The sequence below is a fragment of the Oncorhynchus mykiss genome, chromosome 1 (assembly GCF_013265735.2).
Source record: "Oncorhynchus mykiss isolate Arlee chromosome 1, USDA_OmykA_1.1, whole genome shotgun sequence".
In the NCBI taxonomy this organism is placed as follows: Eukaryota; Metazoa; Chordata; class Actinopteri; order Salmoniformes; family Salmonidae; genus Oncorhynchus; species Oncorhynchus mykiss.
In genome coordinates this window covers 94958549-94983533 of record NC_048565.1, presented here as the reverse complement: position 1 = coordinate 94983533, position 24985 = coordinate 94958549, and the positions used below count along the sequence as shown (strand labels likewise).

General features: G+C 39.5%; 1 protein-coding gene across 1 annotated transcript in view; it reads right to left on the bottom strand.

Annotated features, from left to right (window-relative positions):
* LOC110511675 (ryanodine receptor 2-like) overlaps window positions 1-24985 on the bottom strand; it is a 532917-nt gene that overhangs the window by 266538 nt on the left and 241394 nt on the right. The window contains exons 17-20 of the mRNA XM_036989200.1: window positions 20325-20443; window positions 14674-14807; window positions 10856-11097; window positions 2935-3127 (exon numbers count right to left, since the gene is read on the bottom strand). Coding sequence (XP_036845095.1) covers window positions 2935-3127; window positions 10856-11097; window positions 14674-14807; window positions 20325-20443 — 688 coding nt within the window. The remainder of the gene's footprint in view (window positions 1-2934; window positions 3128-10855; window positions 11098-14673; window positions 14808-20324; window positions 20444-24985) is intronic.

Below are 24985 nucleotides of genomic sequence, written 5' to 3'. Positions count from 1 at the left end.
AAGAAGGATTAGGAGAAGAAGGATTAGGAGAAGAAGGAGAAGATGGAGAAAAAGAAGGAGAAGGCGAAAAAGAAGGAGAAGAAGGATTAGGAGAAGAAGAAGGAGAAGAAGGCGAAAAAGGAGGAGAAGGATTAGGAGAAGAAGAATAAGGATTAGAAGGAGAAGAAGGAGAAGAAGGCAAAAAAGGAGGAGAAGGATTAGGAGAAGAAGAATAAGGATTAGAAGGAGAAGAAGGAGAAAAAGAAGGAGAAGGAGAAGAAGGAGAAGGAGAAGAAGGTGAAAAAGAGGAGAAGAAGGAGAAGGATTAGAAGAAGAAGGATTAGGAGAAGAAGTAGAATGATTAGAAGAAGAAGGAGAAGAAGGATTAGAAGAAGAAGTAGAAGGATTAGAAGAAGAAGGAGAAGAAGGATTAGAAGAAAATGGATTAGGAGAAGAAGAAGTAGAAGAAGGATTAGAAGAAGGAGAAGAAGAAGGAGAAGAAGGATAAGAAGAAGAAGTAGAAGGATTAGAAGAAGAAGGATTAGGAGAAGAGAAGAAGAAGAAGAAGAAGAAGAAGGATTAGGAGAAGAAGGTGAAAAAGAAGGAGAAAAATGATTAGGAGAAGAAGGATTAGGAGAAGAAGGATTAGGAGAAGAAGGATTAGGAGAAGAAGAAGGGGAAGAAGGCGAAAAAGAAGGACAGCACTGAGCCTTTTCATCACATGTTTCATGAGTTGAAGAACACATTAGGAGGGATCTTAGACCAGGCCTCCATACAGAACCCTTACAGATCAGTGATATCCTTTTGTCTGTGCTTATGTACTGCCCTCCTCAATTCAAACCACAGCTTTTCAATGGATTTCAAGTCTGGAGACTGAGATGGCCATCGATAAATGTAGATTTTGTGACCAATGAAACATGTATTTGTGGTCTAAAATTAGGAATGTGTTCTTCAACTCATGACACATGTATCTGTGGTCTAAGATCCCTCCGAATGTGTTCTTCAACTCATGACACATGTATTTGTGGTGTAAGATCCCTCCTAATGTGTTCTCTAACTCATGACACATGTATCTGTGGTCTAAGATCCCTACTAATGTGTTCTTCAACTCATGAAACATTCTAGAAAAAGGCTCAGTGGCGTTATCCTCGCAAGGTGAGGTATTGAAAACAGGGGTGTCGATAATTATGACCCCCTACCTTTTTGAGAGAAAAAATTACTTGTTAAACAAAATATATTTTTCGTATCAATGTTATTATTATACAATAATACAAATAAAACATTTTGAGGATACAACGTAGCTCAGTATTTAAATCATGTATTTCTGCTCATCTTTATAAAGGGTGTCAATAATTTATTTCTGCTCATCTTTATAAAGGGTGTCAATAATTTATTTCTGCTCATCTTTATAAAGGGTGTCAATAATTTATTTCTGCTCATCTTTATAAAGGGTGTCAATAATTTATTTCTGCTCATCTTTATAAAGGGTGTCAATAATTTATGTCTGCTCATCTTTATAAAGGGTGTCAATAATTTATTTCTGCTCATCTTTATAAAGGGTGTCAATAATTTATTTCTGCTCATCTTTATAAAGGGTGTCAATAATTTATTTCTGCTCATCTTTATAAAGGGTGTCAATAATTTATTTCTGCTCATCTTTATAAAGGGTGTCAATCATTTATTTCTGCTCATCTTTATAAAGGGTGTCAATCATTTATTTCTGCTCATCTTTATAAAGGGTGTCAATCATTTATTTCTGCTCATCTTTATAAAGGGTGTCAATAATTTATTTCTGCTCATCTTTATAAAGGGTGTCAATCATTTATTTCTGCTCATCTTTATAAAGGGTGTCAATCATTTATTTCTGCTCATCTTTATAAAGGGTGTCAATAATTTATTTCTGCTCATCTTTATAAAGGGTGTCAATAATTTATTTCTGCTCATCTTTATAAAGGGTGTCAATAATTTATGTCTGCTCATCTTTATAAAGGGTGTCAATAATTTATTTCTGCTCATCTTTATAAAGGGTGTCAATAATTTATGTCTGCTCATCTTTATAAAGGGTGTCAATAATTTATTTCTGCTCATCTTTATAAAGGGTGTCAATAATTTATTTCTGCTCATCTTTATAAAGGGTGTCAATAATTTATTTCTGCTCATCTTTATAAAGGGTGTCAATCATTTATTTCTGCTCATCTTTATAAAGGGTGTCAATCATTTATTTCTGCTCATCTTTATAAAGGGTGTCAATCATTTATTTCTGCTCATCTTTATAAAGGGTGTCAATAATTTATTTCTGCTCATCTTTATAAAGGGTGTCAATCATTTATTTCTGCTCATCTTTATAAAGGGTGTCAATCATTTATTTCTGCTCATCTTTATAAAGGGTGTCAATAATTTATTTCTGCTCATCTTTATAAAGGGTGTCAATAATTTATTTCTGCTCATCTTTATAAAGGGTGTCAATAATTTATGTCTGCTCATCTTTATAAAGGGTGTCAATAATTTATTTCTGCTCATCTTTATAAAGGGTGTCAATAATTTATGTCTGCTCATCTTTATAAAGGGTGTCAATAATTTATTTCTGCTCATCTTTATAAAGGGTGTCAATAATTTATTTCTGCTCATCTTTATAAAGGGTGTCAATAATTTATTTCTGCTCATCTTTATAAAGGGTGTCAATAATTTATTTCTGCTCATCTTTATAAAGGGTGTCAATAATTTCGGACCCCCTACTGTATGTCGCTGTAAACAGCAATACGAGGTTCAACCATTTGTTCTAACTCCGCCTTGCATGCTCTCAGCATAATATACTGAGCGTGGGTGGGCCATGTGAGAGCTACATGTAGGCCGGCTGCTAAAACAAACACTTACGAGAGGTCAAAAGGGTCAGGAGAAACCCAATGATTGATCATTTTGATTGATCGATTGATTGGTTGGTTGAGGAGCACTCACTTGACCCCAGCGGAGAAGCTGGCTACAGGGAAGAACAGTCCGTCAGAGTTGAAGTTCTCAAACATCCCCTGGACGGGCTGACCGTTGATACGGAAGGACATACTGGGAGCGCTGAGGTCCAGACAACAGCTGACCACGTCATCCACACGGAGGAGATGTTGATTGGGTGAGCTCACTGTCCTGGCGATGCAGCCTGAGAGAGAGGGAGGAGGGAGGAGGGAGGGAAGGAGATGGAGAGAGGGAGGGAGAGAAGTACGAAGGGTAGAGGAGAGAGGGAGGAAGGGTAGAGGAGAGAGGGGGTAGAGGAGAGAGGTGGTAGAGGAGAGGAGAGAGGAAGGAAGGGTAGAGGAGAGAGGGGGTAGAGGAGAGGAGAGAGGTAGTAAGGGGTAGAGGAGAGAGGGAGGAGGGGTAGAGGAGAGAGGTAGTAAGGGGTAGAGGAGAGAGGGAGGAGGGGTAGAGTAGAGGGAGGGTAGAGGAGAGGAGAGAGGGGGTAGAGGAGAGAGGGGTAGAGGAGAGGAGAGAGGGAGGAGGGGTAGAGTAGAGAGTGGGTAGAGGAGAGGAGAGAGGGGGTAGAGGAGAGGAGAGGAGAGAGGGGGTAGAGGAGAGGAGAGAGGGAGGAGGGGTAGAGTAGAGAGTGGGTAGAGGAGAGGAGAGAGGGGGTAGAGGAGAGGAGAGAGGGGGTAGAGGAGAGGAGAGGAGAGGAGAGAGGGGGTAGAGGAGAGGAGAGCGGGAGGAAGGGGCGAGGAGAGAGGGGGTAGAGGAGAGGAGAGAGGGGGTAGAGGAGAGGAAAAAGGGGGTAGAGGAGAGAGGGAGGAAGGGCAGAGGAGAGAACATATTTTCTAAACAACACACACACAGACCCAGTGTAACAGACAGAGTTGCCTTGGAAACCAACATCATTGTTTTTCACTACCCAGCGATTCCACTGCATATAAGGACATCAATAAAAGTCAGATCTGATATTTGATGACCCCTGTCAAGAAGCAGGGAGTGTGTGTGTGTGTGTGTGTGTGTGTATGTGTGTGTGTGTATGTGTATGTGTGTGTGTGTGTGTGTGTGTGTGTGTGTGTTGCTGCCTTTGCAGTAAAATGGACAGTGACGTGAAATAACCAACAGGCAGCCAAGTGTAGTATTTATATGGCTTCATTCACTGCAGTTGGCCTGATGCAACAACATGAATATTCACCTCCTCAGCCTCTCTTTCAGGAGAGCAAACACTCGGCATTATTCCTACAGGATCTCTACGCTCTGGACACTACAGACATGACTTCAGCACACGTCTAGACCACAGGGCTCTGTGCAGAAGTGGTGGTGAACAGGAAGCCATGTGACACACGACCATATTCTCCAACGTCAGATATTTCGCTCCAAACCCAAGAAACAAAGACATCCTCTCAACCTCCCAACCATCACACAGCATTCTGGGGGATCATTATCCCTCACACAGCATTATGGGGGATCATTATCCCTCACACAGCATTCTGGGGGAACATTACCCCTCACACAGCATTCTGGGGGATCATTACCCCTCACACAGCATTCTGGGGGAACATCACCCCTCACACAGCATTCTGGGGGATCATTACCCCTCACACAGCATTCTCGGGGAACATTACCCCCTCACACAGCATTCTCGGGGAACATTACCCCCTCACACAGCATTATGGGTGAACATTACCCCTCACATAGCATTCTGGGGGAACATTACCCCTCACACAGCATTCTGGGGGAACATTACCCCCTCACACAGCACTCTGCGGGAACATTACCCCTCACACAGCATTCTGCGGGAACATTACCCCCTCACACAGCACTCTGCGGGAACATTACCCCCTCACACAGCACTCTGCGGGAACATTACCCCTCACACAGCACTCTGCGGGAACATTACCCCTCACACAAAATTATGGGGGAACATTACCCCTTTGTCAACACTCAATTACACCCTTCTCCCTGTGTTTCACTACCCACACAACTCAAACTAGGTAGCCCACTCACACTAGATCAGAGGACTAGAGTAACTATCTAACCTGAAGTGAATATAATAGGCTAGCTATCTAACCTGACTACAGGTGAATATAATATAGTAACTATCTAACCTGACTACAGGTGAATATAATATAGTAACTATCTAACCTGACTACAGGTGAATATAATATAGTAACTATCTAACCTGACTACAGGTGAATATAATATAGTAACTATCTAACCTGACTACAGGTGAATATAATATAGTAACTATCTAACCTGACTACAGGTGAATATAATATAGTAACTATCTAACCTGACTACAGGTGAATATAATATAGTAACTATCTAACCTGACTACAGGTGAATATAATATAGTAACTATCTAACCTGACTACAGGTGAATATAATATAGTAACTATCTAACCTGACTACAGGTGAATATAATATAGTAACTATCTAACCTGACTACAGGTGAATATAATATAGTAACTATCTAACCTGACTACAGGTGAATATAATATAGTAACTATCTAACCTGACTACAGGTGAATATAATATAGTAACTATCTAACCTGACTACAGGTGAATATAATATAGTAACTATCTAACTATCTAACCTGACTACAGGTGAATATAATATAGTAACTATCTAACCTGACTACAGGTGAATATAATATAGTAACTATCTAACCTGACTACAGGTGAATATAATATAGTAACTATCTAACCTGACTACAGGTGAATATAATATAGTAACTATCTAACTATCTAACCTGACTACAGGTGAATATAATATAGTAACTATCTAACCTGACTACAGGTGAATATAATATAGTAGCTATCTAACCTGACTACAGGTGATTATAATATAGTAACTATCTAACCTGACTACAGGTGAATATAATATAGTAACTATCTAACCTGACTACAGGTGAATATAATATAGTAACTATCTAACTATCTAACCTGACTACAGGTGAATATAATATAGTAACTATCTAACCTGACTACAGGTGAATATAATATAGTAACTATCTAACCTGACTACAGGTGAATATAATATAGTAACTATCTAACTATCTAACCTGACTACAGGTGAATATAATATAGTAACTATCTAACCTGACTACAGGTGAATATAATATAGTAGCTATCTAACCTGACTACAGGTGATTATAATATAGTAACTATCTAACTATCTAACCTGACTACAGGTGAATATAATATAGTAACTATCTAACCTGACTACAGGTGAATATAATATAGTAACTATCTAACCTGACTACAGGTGAATATAATATAGTAACTATCTAACCTGACTACAGGTGAATATAATATAGTAACTATCTAACTATCTAACCTGACTACAGGTGAATATAATATAGTAACTATCTAACCTGACTACAGGTGAATATAATATAGTAACTATCTAACCTGACTACAGGTGAATATAATATAGTAACTATCTAACTATCTAACCTGACTACAGGTGAATATAATATAGTAACTATCTAACCTGACTACAGGTGAATATAATATAGTAACTATCTAACCTGACTACAGGTGATTATAATATAGTAACTATCTAACTATCTAACCTGACTACAGGTGAATATAATATAGTAACTATCTAACCTGACTACAGGTGAATATAATATAGTAGCTATCTAACCTGACTACAGGTGAATATAATATAGTAACTATCTAACTATCTAACCTGACTACAGGTGAATATAATATAGTAACTATCTAACCTGACTACAGGTGAATATAATATAGTAACTATCTAACCTGACTACAGGTGAATATAATATAGTAACTATCTAACCTGACTACAGGTGAATATAATATAGTAACTATCTAACCTGACTACAGGTGAATATAATATAGTAACTATCTAACTATCTAACCTGACTACAGGTGAATATAATATAGTAACTATCTAACCTGACTACAGGTGAATATAATATAGTAACTATCTAACCTGACTACAGGTGATTATAATATAGTAACTATCTAACCTGACTACAGGTGAATATAATATAGTAACTATCTAACCTGACTACAGGTGAATATAACATAGTAACTATCTAACTATCTAACCTGACTACAGGTGAATATAATATAGTAACTATCTAACCTGACTACAGGTGAATATAATATAGTAACTATCTAACTATCTAACCTGACTACAGGTGAATATAATATAGTAACTATCTAACCTGACCACAGGTGAATATAATATAGTAACTATCTAACTATCTAACCTGACTACAGGTGAATATAATATAGTAACTATCTAACCTGACCACAGGTGAATATAATATAGTAACTATCTAACCTGACTACAGGTGAATATAATATAGTAACTATCTAACTATCTAACCTGACTACAGGTGAATATAATATAGTAACTATCTAACCTGACTACAGGTGAATATAATATAGTAACTATCTAACCTGACTACAGGTGAATATAATATAGTAACTATCTAACCTGACTACAGGTGAATATAATATAGTAACTATCTAACCTGACTACAGGTGAATATAATATAGTAACTATCTAACCTGACTACAGGTGAATATAATATAGTAACTATCTAACCTGACTACAGGTGAATATAATATAGTAACTATCTAACCTGACTACAGGTGAATATAATATAGTAACTATCTAACTATCTAACCTGACTACAGGTGAATATAATATAGTAACTATCTAACTATCTAACCTGACTACAGGTGAATATAATAGACTAGCTATCTAACCTGACTACAGGTGAATATAATATAGTAACTATCTAATCTGACTACAGGTGAATATAATAGACTAGCTATCTAACCTGACTACAGGTGAATATAATATAGTAACTATCTAACCTGACTACAGGTGAATATAATACAGTAACTATCTAACCTGACTACAGGTGAATATAATATAGTAACTATCTAACCTGACTACAGGTGAATATAATATAGTAACTATCTAACCTGACTACAGGTGAATATAATATAGTAACTATCTAACCTGACTACAGGTGAATATAATATAGTAACTATCTAACTATCTAACCTGACTACAGGTGAATATAATATAGTAACTATCTAACCTGACTACAGGTGAATATAATACAGTAACTATCTAACCTGACTACAGGTGAATATAATATAGTAACTATCTAACCTGACTACAGGTGAATATAATATAGTAACTATCTAACCTGACTACAGGTGAATATAATATAGTAACTATCTAACCTGACTACAGGTGAATATAATATAGTAACTATCTAACCTGACTACAGGTGAATATAATATAGTAACTATCTAACCTGACTACAGGTGAATATAATATAGTAACTATCTAACCTGACTACAGGTGAATATAATATAGTAACTATCTAACTATCTAACCTGACTACAGGTGAATATAATATAGTAACTATCTAACCTGACTACAGGTGAATATAATATAGTAACTATCTAACCTGACTACAGGTGAATATAATATAGTAACTATCTAACCTGACTACAGGTGAATATAATATAGTAACTATCTAACCTGATTACAGGTGAATATAATATAGTAACTATCTAACCTGATTACAGGTGAATATAATATAGTAACTATCTAACCTGACTACAGGTGAATATAATATAGTAACTATCTAACCTGACTACAGGTGAATATAATATAGTAACTATCTAACCTGACTACAGGTTAATATAATATAGTACCTATCTCACCTGACCACAGGTGAATATAATATAGTAACTATCTAACCTGACTACAGGTGAATATAATATAGTAACTATCTAACCTGACTACAGGTGAATATAATATAGTAACTATCTAACTATCTAACCTGACTACAGGTGAATATAATATAGTAACTATCTAACTATCTAACCTGACTACAGGTGAATATAATATAGTAACTATCTAACTATCTAACCTGACTACAGGTGAATATAATATAGTAACTATCTAACTATCTAACCTGACTACAGGTGAATATAATATAGTAACTATCTCACCTGACCACAGGTGAATATAATATAGTAACTATCTAACCTGACTACAGGTGAATATAATATAGTAACTATCTAACCTGACTACAGGTGAATATAATATAGTAACTATCTAACCTGACTACAGGTGAATATAATATAGTAAGTATCTAACTATCTAACCTGATTACAGGTGAATATAATATAGTAACTATCTAACCTGACTACAGGTGAATATAATATAGTAACTATCTAACCTGACTACAGGTGAATATAATATAGTAACTATCTAACCTGACTACAGGTTAATATAATATAGTACCTATCTAACCTGACTACAGGTGAATATAATATAGTAACTATCTAACTATCTAACCTGACTACAGGTGAATATAATATAGTAACTATCTAACCTGACTACAGGTGAATATAATATAGTAACTATCTAACCTGACTACAGGTGAATATAATATAGTAACTATCTAACTATCTAACCTGACTACAGGTGAATATAATATAGTAACTATCTAACCTGACTACAGGTGAATATAATATAGTAACTATCTAACCTGACTACAGGTGAATATAATATAGTAACTATCTAACTATCTAACCTGACTACAGGTGAATATAATATAGTAACTATCTAACTATCTAACCTGACTACAGGTGAATATAATATAGTAACTATCTAACCTGACTACAGGTGAATATAATATAGTAACTATCTAACCTGACTACAGGTTAATATAATATAGTACCTATCTCACCTGACCACAGGTGAATATAATATAGTAACTATCTAACCTGACTACAGGTGAATATAATATAGTAACTATCTAACCTGACTACAGGTGAATATAATATAGTAACTATCTAACTATCTAACCTGACTACAGGTGAATATAATATAGTAACTATCTAACTATCTAACCTGACTACAGGTGAATATAATACAGTAACTATCTAACCTGACTACAGGTTAATATAATATAGTAACTATCTCACCTGACCACAGGTAAATATAATATAGTAACTATCTAACCTGACTACAGGTGAATATAATATAGTAACTATCTAACCTGACTACAGGTGAATATAATATAGTAACTATCTAACCTGACTACAGGTGAATATAATATAGTAACTATCTAACTATCTAACCTGACTACAGGTGAATATAATATAGTAACTATCTAACCTGACTACAGGTGAATATAATATAGTAACTATCTAACCTGACTACAGGTGAATATAATATAGTAACTATCTAACTATCTAACCTGACTACAGGTGAATATAATATAGTAACTATCTAACCTGACTTCAGGTTAATATAATATAGTAACTATCTCACCTGACCACAGGTGAATATAATATAGTAACTATCTAACCTGACTACAGGTGAATATAATATAGTAACTATCTAACTATCTAACCTGACTACAGGTGAATATAATATAGTAACTATCTAACCTGACTACAGGTGAATATAATAGACTAGCTATCTCACCTGACTACAGGTGAATATAATATAGTAACTATCTAACCTGACTACAGGTGAATATAATATAGTAACTATCTAACTATCTAACCTGACTACAGGTGAATATAATATAGTAACTATCTAACTATCTAACCTGACTACAGGTGAATATAATATAGTAACTATCTTACCTGACTACAGGTGAATATAATATAGTAACTATCTAACCTGACTACAGGTGAATATAATATAGTAACTATCTAACCTGACTACAGGTGAATATAATATAGTAACTATCTAACCTGACTACAGGTGAATATAATATAGTAACTATCTAACCTGACTACAGGTGAATATAATATAGTAACTATCTAACCTGACTACAGGTGAATATAATATAGTAACTATCTAACCTGACCACAGGTGAATATAATAGACTAGCCATCTCACCTGACCACAGGTGCAAGCCATCGAAGCCGTAGGAGTACAGGTCGTCACCGAGCCCGTTTCCTCCCCAGCCCTCTCCTCCCCCTGGGTAGGGTTGGTAGCCGTCCGTGGTGGCCCAGCCCACTCTGAGATGTGTGGCTTCGGCCGTAACGAAGGGTAACACCTGGTCCACCATCAGCTCATAATACCACTTCCTGTACTGGGCGGAGCCTTCACTCACACCCAGGAAGATGTTAGGCCTCATGCTGCCATGTGGGAAGAAGGATAACAAGGGGTTAATGTCAGTTAAAGTTCAATACTGGAACAATGTTGTTTTTCTTGTCTATATTGAATACATAATTTAAACATCACAGTGTAGGTTGGAAAAAGTATGTGAACCCCCTAGGCTAATGACTTCTCCAAAAGCTAATTGGAGTCAGGAGTCAGTTAACCTGGAGTCCAATCAATGAGACGAGATTGGAGATGTTGGTTGGAGCTGCCTTGCCCTATAAAAAACACTAACAAAAATTGAGTTTGTTATTCACAAGAAGCATTGCCTGATATGAACCATACTTCAAACAAAAGAGATCTCAGAAGACTGAAGATTAAGAATTGTTGACTTGCATGAAGCTGGAAAGGGTTACAAAAGTATCTCTAAGAACCTTGATGTTCATCAAGCCAGAGTAAGACAAATTGTCTATAAATGCTGCTCTCCCTGAGTGGCCGTCCTGCAAAGATGACTGCAAGAGCACAGTGCAGAATGTTCAATGAGGTTAAGGAGAATCCTAGAGTGTCAGCTAAAGACTTACAGAAATCTCTGGAACATGCTAACATCTCTGTTGACGAGTCTACGATACGTAAAACACTAAACAAGAATGGTGTTCATGGGAGGACACCATGGAAGAAGCCACTGCTGTCCAAAAAAACATTGCTGCACGTCTGAGGTAGAAGTGCACCTGGAAGTTCCACAGCGCTACTGGCAAAATATTCTGTGGACAGATGGAACTAGAGATGAGTCGTTTGGAAGGAACACACATGGGGGAGAAAAAAAGTCACAGTACACCAACATCAACCTCATCCCAACTGTAAAGTCTGGTTTGGGGCTGCATCATGGTTTGGGGCTGCTTTGCTGCCTCAGGGCCTGGACAGCTTGCTATCATCAAGTTTATCGAGACATTTTCCTGGAGAATGTAATCTGTCCGCCAATATAAGCTCAACAGAAGTTGGGTGATGAAACAGGACAAAGACCCAAAACACAGAAGTAAATCAGCAACATGGCTTCAACAGAAGAAAAATACGCCTTCTGGAGTGGCCCAGTCAGAGTCCTGACCTAAACACGATTGAAATGCTGTGGCAGGACCTCAAGAGAGCAGTTCACACAAGACATCCCAAGAATATTGCTGAACTGAAAGAGTTATGTAAAGAGGAACGGTCCAAAATTCCTCCTGACCGTTGTGCAGGTCTGATCCTCAACTACAGAAAACGTTTGGTTGAGGTTATTGCTGCCAAAGGAGGGTCAACCAGTTATTATATCCAAGGGTTCACATACTTTCCCCACCCTGCACTGTGAATGTTTACACGGTGTGTCCAATAAAGACATGAAAACATATCATTGTTTGTGTGTTATTAGTTTAAGCAGACTGTGTTTGTCTATTATTGTGACCTAGATGAAGATCAGATAAAATTTTATGACCCAATTTATGCAGAAATCCAGCTATTTCCAAAGGGTTCACATACTGTTTCTTACACATTTGTTATCAATAGCTATTTTGAATCTGTGTATAATACATGTCTTTACAGGGGTGCTTGACTGCTGCTGTTAGCACAGACCGCTCAGATCAATCCTTAAAGACATGGGCCTAAAAAGGTGTGAATGAGTGTAGACAAAGAAGGGCTCTCCAGTAGGTACCAAAACATTCAAAGGCTATTTTCTCAAAAGTGAGTTTACAAGTTTATCAACTTTCAAAGCAAAATTACTCTCCCATAGTTCCTCAACTGTAATGATCTACCATGTTAAGGCTCTGAGTCTCTACTTTTATCCAATGTAAAAAAAACACAATTTCTAAACGTTCTATATTTGACCGATTTGAGTCAGTCACAAATGTGATATTTTATTTTCTTTCTTTTCTTTTATACATTTGAAAAAAGTTCTAAAAACCTGTTTTTGTTTTGTTAATATGAGGTATTGTGATGTCATTATGGGGTATTGTGATGTCATTATGAGGTATTGTGATGTCATTATGGGGTATTGTGATGTCATTATGAGGTCTTGTGATGTCATTATGAGGTCTTGTGATGTCATTATGAGGTATTGTGTTGTCATTATGGGGTATTGTGATGTCATTATGGGGTATTGTGATGTCATTATGGGGTATTGTGACGTCATTATGAGGTATTGTGATGTCATTATGGGGTATTGTGATGTCATTATGGGGTATTGTGATGTCATTATGTGGTATTGTGTTGTCATTATGGGGTATTGTGATGTCATTATGGAGTATTGTGATGTCATTATTGGGTATTGTGATGTCATTATTGGGTATTGTGTGTAGATTAATGAGGGGGAAAAAACGATTTAATCCATTTTTGAATAAGGCTGTAACAAATTGTGGAAAAAGTCAAGGGGTCTGAATACTTTCCGAATGCACTGTACATACCACGTTACCCACTGGCCAATCCATACATACTTACTACGCTATCCACCAGCTGGCCAATCCATACACTCTACAGACATACTACATTACCCACTGGCCAATCCATACATACTTACTACGCTATCCACCAGCTGGCCAATCCATACATACTCTACAGACATACTACATTACCCACTGGCCAATCCATACATACTCTACAGACATACTACGTTACCCACTGACCAATCCTAACCACAGCCAATCAAGTAAAGGATAACAGACTAATGCCAATTGAACTGTCAACTGTCAATCATATCATCTAACTCAAGTGTACTGTGATTCAATACATCTGAACAACCTTCCATGTACCATCATCTGAATATAAAGACTGAGGTCAGAGACATTAGCATAATGGCTGACTGGTGGATTGTATTGAGCCCAGGGCTCTAGTGTTCTATGAGGGAATCGAACCATCAAACAGGCAAAGCGTCAATACAGGACTAAGATTGAATCGTACTACACCGGCTCTGACACTCGTCGGATGTGGCAGGGCTTGCAAACGATCACGGATCACAAAGGGAAACCCAGCCGCGAGCTGCCCAGTGACGAGAGCCTACCAGATGAGTGAAATATATTCTATGCTCGCTGAGAGGCTAGCAAAACTGAACCATGCATGAGAGCACCATCTGTTCTGGATGACTGTGCGATCACGCTCTCCGTAGCCGATGTGCGTAAGACCTTTAAACAGGTCAACATTCACAAGGCTACATGGCCAGACGGATTACCAGGACGTGTACTGCGAGCATGCGCTGACCAGTTGGCAAGTGTCTTCACTGACATTTTCAACCTCTCCCTGACCCAGTCTGTAATACCATCATGTTTCAAGCAGACCACCATAGTCCCTGTGCCCAAGAATGCCAAGGTAACTTGTCTAAATGATTACTGCCCCGTAGCACTAATATCACCCTGGACCCACTGCCAGGACAACAACCTCTCTCTCCTAACCTTGTGGTTTGGGTTAGGGTTTGGGTTTGGGTTAGGGTTAGGGTTAGAGTTAGAGTTAGAGTTAGAGTTAGAGTTAGAGTTAGAGTTAGAGTTAGAGTTAGAGTTAGAGTTAGAGTTTGGGTTTGGGTTTGGGTTAGGGTTAGGGTTTGGGTTAGGGTTAGGGTTTGGGTTAGAGTTAGGGGAGATGGAGGAAGAACGCTGTACCTGCTGACATGGTTGACAAGTCGTGTCTGTAGAAGCAGGTCTCTGCCAGGTAGCAGGTTGTCACAGATCAGGTGTTGGTTGGACCGCACGGCCACACCATGACAGACACACAGAGAACAGAGCACGTCCAGAACCTGTTGGGTTAACACAGAGAACAGACCATGATACAGATCAGATGCTGGTTGGAACAACAACATTCAGAGTGTAGGCTACATTATTGCCTAATCTGCAACTTAATGTTGTTGACAGTGGAGGAGGTATTGGACATAAAACATCTACAGAGTGGTAGAATGGCTTTGCTATTGTCAAACATGGAACACCAGGCCTTTCTACTTAAGGCTCGCCCAACACTACTCACTGGAGAGAAAGTACAGGACTCTTCAATCATTTAGACGTGGCAACATGACCAAGCCTTTCAGTAATGTCGGTCCATTAGCTAATCATGTAAAAAAAACAAGGGGAACATTAAATTATTAAAGGTATTGAGCGCTTAAGTTGTTTGCTTGTGTATTGCGTGAACATCTGTGATATACAGCTACATAGTTAGATCGATTGCTTCAGATCTCAACTCATCAGCTGAAAAAAATAAACATATCCCAACTAATACCTCTTCTAAAAATCAATAACAGGACTTATGTCTCTGAAATGTTGAAACATTAAATGAAATATCATGAAAGAGTGGAATGGTAGAAGCCGACCCACTGGTGCAATGTGTTGCTCACACATTTATCATCACAATTCATTGTAAAGAAATAATGAATAAACAATTCATAGTGCATTATGTATATAATCTCTGTTAAATAGGTGGGTCCATCACCCAGCTAGGAGATCATCCATTCTGTATGTCTATAGTATATAAGGAGCTGGTTACCTATAATACCTGGTTTATAGGTAGGTGGTCTCTACCCACCTTGTGGTTATCTATAATACCTGGTTTATAGGTAGGTGGTCTCCTCTACCCACCTTGTGGGTATCTATAATACCTGGTTTATAGGTAGGTGGTCTCTACCCACCTTGTGGTTATCTATAATACCTGGTTTATAGGTAGGTGGTCTCTACCCACCTTGTGGTTGTCTATAATCCCTGGTTTATAGGTAGGTGGTCTCTACCCACCTTGTGGTTATCTATAATACCTGGTTTATAGGTAGGTGGTCTCCTCTACCCACCTTGTGGTTATCTATAATACCTGGTTTATAGGTAGGTAGTCTCTACCCACCTTGTGGTTATCTATAATACCTGGTTTATAGGTAGGTGGTCTCCTCTAACCACCTTGTGGTTATCTATAATACCTGGTTTATAGGTAGGTGGTCTCTACCCACCTTGTGGTTATCTATAATACCTGGTTTATAGGTAGGTGGTCTCCTCTAACCACCTTGTGGTTATCTATAATACCTGGTTATAGGTAGGTGGTCTCTACCCACCTTGTGGTTATCTATAATACCTGGTTTATAGGTAGGTGGTCTCCTCTACCCACCTTGTGGTTATCTATAATACCTGGTTTATAGGTAGGTGGTCTCTACCCACCTTGTGGTTATCTATAATACCTGGTTTATAGGTAGGTGGTCTCTACCCACCTTGTGGTTATCTATAATACCTGGTTTATAGGTAGGTGGTCTCTACCCACCTTGTGGTTATCTATAATACCTGGTTTATAGGTAGGTGGTCTTCTCTACCCACCTTGTGGTTATCTATAATACCTGGTTATAGGTAGGTGGTCTCCTCTACCCACCTTGTGGTTATCTATAATACCTGGTTTATAGGTAGGTTGTCTCTACCTACCTTGTGGTTATCTATAATACCTGGTTTATAGGTAGGTGGTCTCTACCCACCTTGTGGTTATCTATAATACCTGGTTTATAGGTATGTGGCCTCCTCTAGCCTCCTCTACCCACCTTGTGGGTATCTATAATACCTGGTTATAGGTAGGTGGTCTCCTCTACCCACCTTGTAGTTAACTATAACACCTGGTTTATAGGTAGGTGGTCTCTACCCACCTTGTGGTTATCTATAATACCTGGTTTATAGGTAGGTTGTCTCTACCTACCTTGTGGTTATCTATAATACCTGGTTTATAGGTAGGTGGTCTCTACCCACCTTGTGGTTATCTATAATACCTGGTTTATAGGTATGTGGCCTCCTCTACCCTCCTCTACCCACCTTGTGGGTATCTATAATACCTGGTTTATAGGTAGGTGGTCTCCTCTACCCACCTTGTGCTCATCTATAATACCTGGTTATAGGTAGGTGGTCTCTACCCACCTTGTGGTTATCTATAATACCTGGTTTATAGGTAGGTGGTCTCCTCTACCCACCTTGTGGTTATCTATAATACCTGGTTTATAGGTAGGTGGTCTCTACCCACCTTGTGGTTATCTATAATACCTGGTTTATAGGTGGGTGGTCTCTACCCACCTTGTGGTTATCTATAATACCTGGTTTATAGGTAGGTGGTCTCCTCTACCCACCTTGTGGTTATCTATAATACCTGGTTTATAGGTAGGTGGTCTCCTCTACCCACCTTGTAGTTATCTATAATGCCTGGTTTATAGGTAGGTGGTCTCTACCCACCTTGTGGTTATCTATAATACCTGGTTTATAGGTAGGTGGTCTCCTCTACCCACCTTGTGGTTATCTATAATACCTGGTTTATAGGTAGGTGGTCTCCTCTACCCACCTTGTAGTTATCTATAATGCCTGGTTTATAGGTAGGTGGTCTCTACCCACCTTGTGGTTACCTATAATACCTGGTTTATAGGTAGGTAGTCTCCTCTACCCACCTTGTAGTTAACTATAATACCTGGTTTATAGGTAGGTTGTCTCTACCTACCTTGTGGTTATCTATAATACCTGGTTTATAGGTAGGTGGTCTCTACCCACCTTGTGGTTATCTATAATACCTGGTTTATAGGTATGTGGCCTCCTCTACCCTCCTCTACCCACCTTGTGGGTATCTATAATACCTGGTTTATAGGTAGGTGGTCTCCTCTACCCACCTTGTGCTCATCTATAATACCTGGTTATAGGTAGGTGGTCTCTACCCACCTTGTGGTTATCTATAATACCTGGTTTATAGGTAGGTGGTCTCCTCTACCCACCTTGTGGTTATCTATAATACCTGGTTTATAGGTAGGTGGTCTCTACCCACCTTGTGGTTATCTATAATACCTGGTTTATAGGTGGGTGGTCTCTACCCACCTTGTGGTTATCTATAATACCTGGTTTATAGGTAGGTGGTCTCCTCTACCCACCTTGTGGTTATCTATAATACCTGGTTTATAGGTAGGTGGTCTCCTCTACCCACCTTGTAGTTATCTATAATGCCTGGTTTATAGGTAGGTGGTCTCTACCCACCTTGTGGTTATCTATAATACCTGGTTTATAGGTAGGTGGTCTCCTCTACCCACCTTGTGGTTATCTATAATACCTGGTTTATAGGTAGGTGGTCTCCTCTACCCACCTTGTAGTTATCTATAATGCCTGGTTTATAGGTAGGTGGTCTCTACCCACCTTGTGGTTACCTATAATACCTGGTTTATAGGTAGGTAGTCTCCTCTACCCACCTTGTAGTTAACTATAATACCTGGTTATAGGTAGGTGGTCTCTACCCACCTTGTGGTTATCTATAATACCTGGTTTATAGGTAGGTGGTCTCCTCTACCCACCTTGTGGTTATCTATAATATCTGGTTTATAGGTAGGTGGTCTCTACCCACCTTGTGGTTATCTATAATACCTGGTTTATAGGTAGGTGGTCTCCTCTAGTCTCCTCTACCCACCTTGTGGTTATCTATAATACTTGGTTTATAGGTAGGTGGCCTCCTCTACCCACCTTGTGGTTATCTATAATACCTGGTTTATAGGTAGGTGGTCTCCTCTACCTACCTTGTAGTTATCTATAATACCTGGTTTATAGGTAGGTGGTCTCTACCCACCTTGTGGTTATCTATAATACCTGGTTTATAGGTAGGTGGTCTCCTCTACCCACCTTGTGGTTATCTATAATATCTGGTTTATAGGTAGGTGGTCTCCTCTACCTACCTTGTAGTTATCTATAATACCTGGTTTATAGGTAGGTGGTCTCTACCCACCTTGTGGTTATCTATAATACCTGGTTTATAGGTAGGTGGTCTCCTCTACCCACCTTGTGGTTATCTATAATACCTGGTTTATAGGTAGGTGGTCTCTACCCACCTTGTGGTTATCTATAATACCTGGTTTATAGGTAGGTGGTCTCCTCTACCCACCTTGTGGTTATCTATAATACCTGGTTTATATGTAGGTGGTCTCCTCTACCCACCTTGTGGTTATCTATAATACCTGGTTTATAGGTAGGTAGTCTCCTCTACCCACCTTGTGGTTATCTATAATACCTGGTTTATAGGTAGGTGGTCTCCTCTACCCACCTTGTAGTTATCTATAATGCCTGGTTTATAGGTAGGTGGTCTCTACCCACCTTGTGGTTACCTATAATACCTGGTTTATAGGTAGGTAGTCTCCTCTACCCACCTTGTAGTTAACTATAATACCTGGTTATAGGTAGGTGGTCTCTACCCACCTTGTGGTTATCTATAATACCTGGTTTATAGGTAGGTGGTCTCCTCTACCCACCTTGTGGTTATCTATAATATCTGGTTTATAGGTAGGTGGTCTCTACCCACCTTGTGGTTATCTATAATACCTGGTTTATAGGTAGGTGGTCTCCTCTAGTCTCCTCTACCCACCTTGTGGTTATCTATAATACTTGGTTTATAGGTAGGTGGCCTCCTCTACCCACCTTGTGGTTATCTATAATACCTGGTTTATAGGTAGGTGGTCTCCTCTACCTACCTTGTAGTTATCTATAATACCTGGTTTATAGGTAGGTGGTCTCTACCCACCTTGTGGTTATCTATAATACCTGGTTTATAGGTAGGTGGTCTCCTCTACCCACCTTGTGGTTATCTATAATATCTGGTTTATAGGTAGGTGGTCTCCTCTACCTACCTTGTAGTTATCTATAATACCTGGTTTATAGGTAGGTGGTCTCTACCCACCTTGTGGTTATCTATAATACCTGGTTTATAGGTAGGTGGTCTCCTCTACCCACCTTGTGGTTATCTATAATACCTGGTTTATAGGTAGGTGGTCTCTACCCACCTTGTGGTTATCTATAATACCTGGTTTATAGGTAGGTGGTCTCCTCTACCCACCTTGTGGTTATCTATAATACCTGGTTTATATGTAGGTGGTCTCCTCTACCCACCTTGTGGTTATCTATAATACCTGGTTTATAGGTAGGTAGTCTCCTCTACCCACCTTGTGGTTATCTATAATACCTGGTTTATAGGTAGGTGGTCTCCTCTACCCACCTTGTGGTTATCTATAATACCTGGTTATAGGTAGGTGGTCTCTACCCACCTTGTGGTTATCTATAATACCTGGTTTACAGGTAGGTGGTCTCCTCTACCCACCTTGTAGTTATCTATAATGCCTGGTTATAGGTAGGTGGTCTCTACCCACCTTGTGGTTATCTATAATACCTGGTTTATAGGTAGGTGGTCTCCTCTACCCACCTTGTGGTTATCTATAATACCTGGTTTATAGGTAGGTGGTCTCTACCCACCTTGTGGTTATCTATAATACCTGGTTTATAGGTAGGTAGTCTCTACCCACCTTGTGGTTGCGTCCATGTTTGTCTAGCAGAGAGATGATTGACTTGATGTGTCCCTCCTTGATGATGTTCAGAGCTTCAGGACTCTCCACCAGGACACAGTGAAGCACCTCCAAGATACCTGAATACAACCAGCACAGAGTTAGTATCACACCAACACCCTACTAACTTAAACTAACTAACCCTTGATGATGATGAGAGCTTCAGGACTTTCCACCAGGACAGAGTGAAGCACCTCCAGGCCATATGGAGAACGGAATTACAAAACACCAACAAACAGGATCCCTGAATACCAGATGAGTTATAAACACCAACAAACAGGGTCCCTGAATGTCAGAGAAGATATGAACACCAACACCAACACACAGGATCCCTGAATGCCAGATGAGTTATAAACACCAACACCAACAAACAGGATCCCTGAATGCCAGATGAGTTATAAACACCAACACCAACAAACAGGATCCCTGAATGTCAGATGAGTTATAAACACCAACAAACAGGATCCCTGAATGCCAGATGAGTTATAAACACCAACACCAACAAACGGGATCCCTGAATGCCAGATGAGTTATAAACACCAACACCAACAAACAGGATCCCTGAATGCCAGATGAGTTGTAAACACCAACACCAACAAACAGGATCCCTGAATGTCAGACAAGTTATAAACACCAACAAACAGGTTCCCTGAATGCCAGATGAGTTATAAACACCAACAAACAGGATCCCTGAATGCCAGACGAGTTACAAACACCAACACCAACAAACAGGATCCCTGAATGCCAGACCAGTTATAAACACCAACACCAACAAACAGGATCCCTGAATGCCAGACCAGTTATAAACACCAACACCAACAAACAGGATCCCTGAATGTCAGATGAGATATAAACACCAACAAACAGGATCCCTGAATGCCAGACGAGATATAAACACCAACACCAACAAACAGGATCCCTGAATGCCAGATGAGTTGTAAACACCAACAAACAGGATCCCTGAACGCCAGATTAGTTGTAAACACCAACAAACAGGATCCCTGAATGCCAGATGAGTTATAAACACCAACAAACAGGATTCCTGAACTCCAGACCAGTTATAAACACCAACAAACAGGATCCCTGAATGCCAGATGAGTTATAAACACCAACACCAACAAACAGGATCCCTGAATGCCAGACGAGTTATAAACACGAACAAACAGGATCCCTGAATGCCAGACCAGTTATGAACACCAACACCAACAAACAGGATCCCTGAATGCCAGATGAGTTATAAACACCAACAAACAGGATCCCTGAATGCCAGATGAGTTATAAACACCAACACCAACAAACAGGATCCCTGAATGCCAGATGAGTTATAAACACCAACAAACAGGATCCCTGAATGCCAGATGAGTTATAAACACCAACACCAACAAACAGGATTCCTGAATGCCAGATGAGTTATAAACACCAACACCAACAAACAGGATCCCTGAATGCCAGATGAGTTATAAACACCAACACCAACAAACAGGATCCCTGAATGCCAGATGAGTTATAAACACCAACAAACAGGATCCCTGAATGCCAGATGAGTTATAAACACCAACACCAACAAACAGGATTCCTGAATGTCAGATGAGTTATAAACACCAACACCAACAAACAGGATCCCTGAACGCCAGACCAGTTATAAACACCAACACCAACAAACAGGATCCCTGAATGCCAGACGAGTTGTAAACACCAACAAACAGGATTCATGAAGGCCAGATGAGTTATAAACACCAACAAACAGGATCCCTGAATGCCAGATGACTTATAAAAACCAACACCAACAAACAGGATCCCTGAATGCCAGACCAGTTATAAACACCAACACCAACAAACAGGATCCCTGAATGCCAGATGAGTTATAAACACCAACAAACAGGATCTCTGAATGCCAGATGAGTTATAAACACCAACACCAACAAACAGGATCCCTGAATGCCAGATGAGTTATAAACACAAACAAACAGGATCCCTGAATGCCAGATGAGTTATAAACACCAACACCAACAAACAGGATTCCTGAATGCCAGATGAGTTATAAACACCAACACCAACAAACAGGATCCCTGAATGCCAGATGAGTTATAAACACCAACACCAACAAACAGGATCCCTGAATGCCAGATGAGATATAAACACCAACAAACAGGATCCCTGAATGCCAGATGAGTTATAAACACCAACAAACAGGATCCCTGAATGTCAGACAAGTTGTAAACACCAACACCAACAAACAGGATCCCTGAATGTCAGATGAGTTATAAACACAAACAAACAGGATCCCTGAATGCCAGATGAGTTATAAACACCAACTCCAACAAACAGGATCCCTGAATGCCAGACCAGTTATAAACACCAACACCAACAAACAGGATCCCTGAATGCTAGACGAGATATGAAAACCAACACCAACAAACAGGATCCCTGAATGCCAGATGAGATATAAACACCAACAAACAGGATCCCTGAATGCCAGATGAGTTATAAACACCAACACCAACAAACAGGATCCCTGAATGTCAGACGAGTTGTAAACACCAACCCCAACAAACAGGATCCCTGAATGCCAGACGAGATATAAACACCAACACCAACAAACAGGATCCCTGAATGCCAGACGAGATATAAACACCAACACCAACAAACAGGATCCCTGAATGCCAGACGAGATATAAACACCAACACCAACAAACAGGATCCCTGAATGCCAGATGAGATATAAACACCAACACCAACAAACAGGATCCCTGAATGCCAGACGAGATATAAACACCAACACCAACAAACAGGATCCCTGAATGCCAGACGAGATATAAACACCAACACCAACAAACAGGATCCCTGAATGCCAGACGAGATATAAACACCAACACCAACAAACAGGATCCCTGAATGCCAGACGAGATGTAAACACCAACACAGTTATTCCACCAGGACACAGAGCAGAACCTCCGGCTACATCTATAGGCATTTTTTTTTGTTTCAAAACATCTCCTGCCATGTCACTGATGCATCGTGAAACAGTGTTGTTTGATGAAGACATTGTCTGTATAGTTTTTTTGGCCATTTCCCCCAGCATTGTTCCAGCCATATCCACGGTAAACACCAACACCAACAAACAGGATCCCTGAATGCCAGATGAGTTATAAAGAAAGGAAGAATTAAGTCCTCCACAATAGTATGGGACTTGCCTGTCCTAGCCACTCCTCCACAATAGTATGGGACTTGCCTGTCCTAGCCACTCCTCCACAATAGTATGGGGCTTGCCTGTCCTAGCCACTCCTCCACAATAGTATGGGGCTTGCCTGTCCTAGCCACTCCTCCACAATAGTATGGGTCTTGTCTGTCCTAGCCACTCCTCCACAATAGTATGGGGCTTGCCTGTCCCAGCCACTCGGTAGCTCACCATATAAGACGCTTCCAGCCCCTTCTTATTAATGGTATCTGTTGCTTTTATACATGTCTTACTACTCAAAAGTCATCTTAATTCTCGCTCAAAAAACTCCCGTGGCTTACTTATTTTTCTAATTGGCATGTTTTGTTTCTAAATGTCTGCGCAAGATTGAAGGTTTAATCCAAATGTATAGCCCCTGTTGGAAAATACTGTTTGAAAATGTGAATCACATTTCACACTGAGGTAGGCTAACTATGAAAGGAATAAAAGCTTCAGCCTACTAATAATACAAATAGGCCATATTATATTTCAACATTTAAATCACATTCGCTAGCCTATACCAGCCTATACTAGCCTATACCAGACTATACCAGCCTATACTAGCCTATACCAGCCTATACTAGCCTATACTAGTCTATACTAGCCTATACTAGCCTATACCAGCCTATATCAGACTATACTAGCCTATACTAACCAATACGAGCCAATACTAGCCTATACTAGCCTATACCAGCCTATACTAGCCTATACCAGCCTATACTAGCCTATACTAGCCTATACTAGTCTATACTAGCCTATACTAGCCTATACCAGCCTATACTAGCCTATACTAACCAATACGAGCCAATACTAGCCTATACTAGCCTATACCAGCCTATACTAACCTATACCAGCCCATACTAGCCTATACCAGCCTATACTAGCCTATACTAGCCTATACTAGCCTATACCAGCCTATACCAGCCTATACTAGCCTATACTAGCCTATACTAGCCTATACCAGCCTATACCAGCCTATACCAGCCTATACCAGCCTATACCAGCCTATACTAGCCTATACTAGCCTATACCAGCCTATACCAGCCTATACTAGCCTATACCAGCCTATACTAGCCTATACTAGCCTATACCAGCCTATACCAGCCTATACCAGCCTATACCAGCCTATACCAGCCTATACCAGCCTATACTAGCCTATACCAGCCTATACCAGCCTATACTAGCCTATACCAGCCTATACTAGCCTATACTAGCCTATACCAGCCTATACTAGCCTATACTAGCCTATACCAGCCTATACTAGCCTATACCAGCCTATACTAGCCTATACTAGCCTATACTAGCCTATACTAACCTATACCAGCCTATACTAGTCTATACCAGCCTATACTAGCCTATACTAGCCTATACTAGTCTATACCAGCCTATACTAGCCTATACCAGC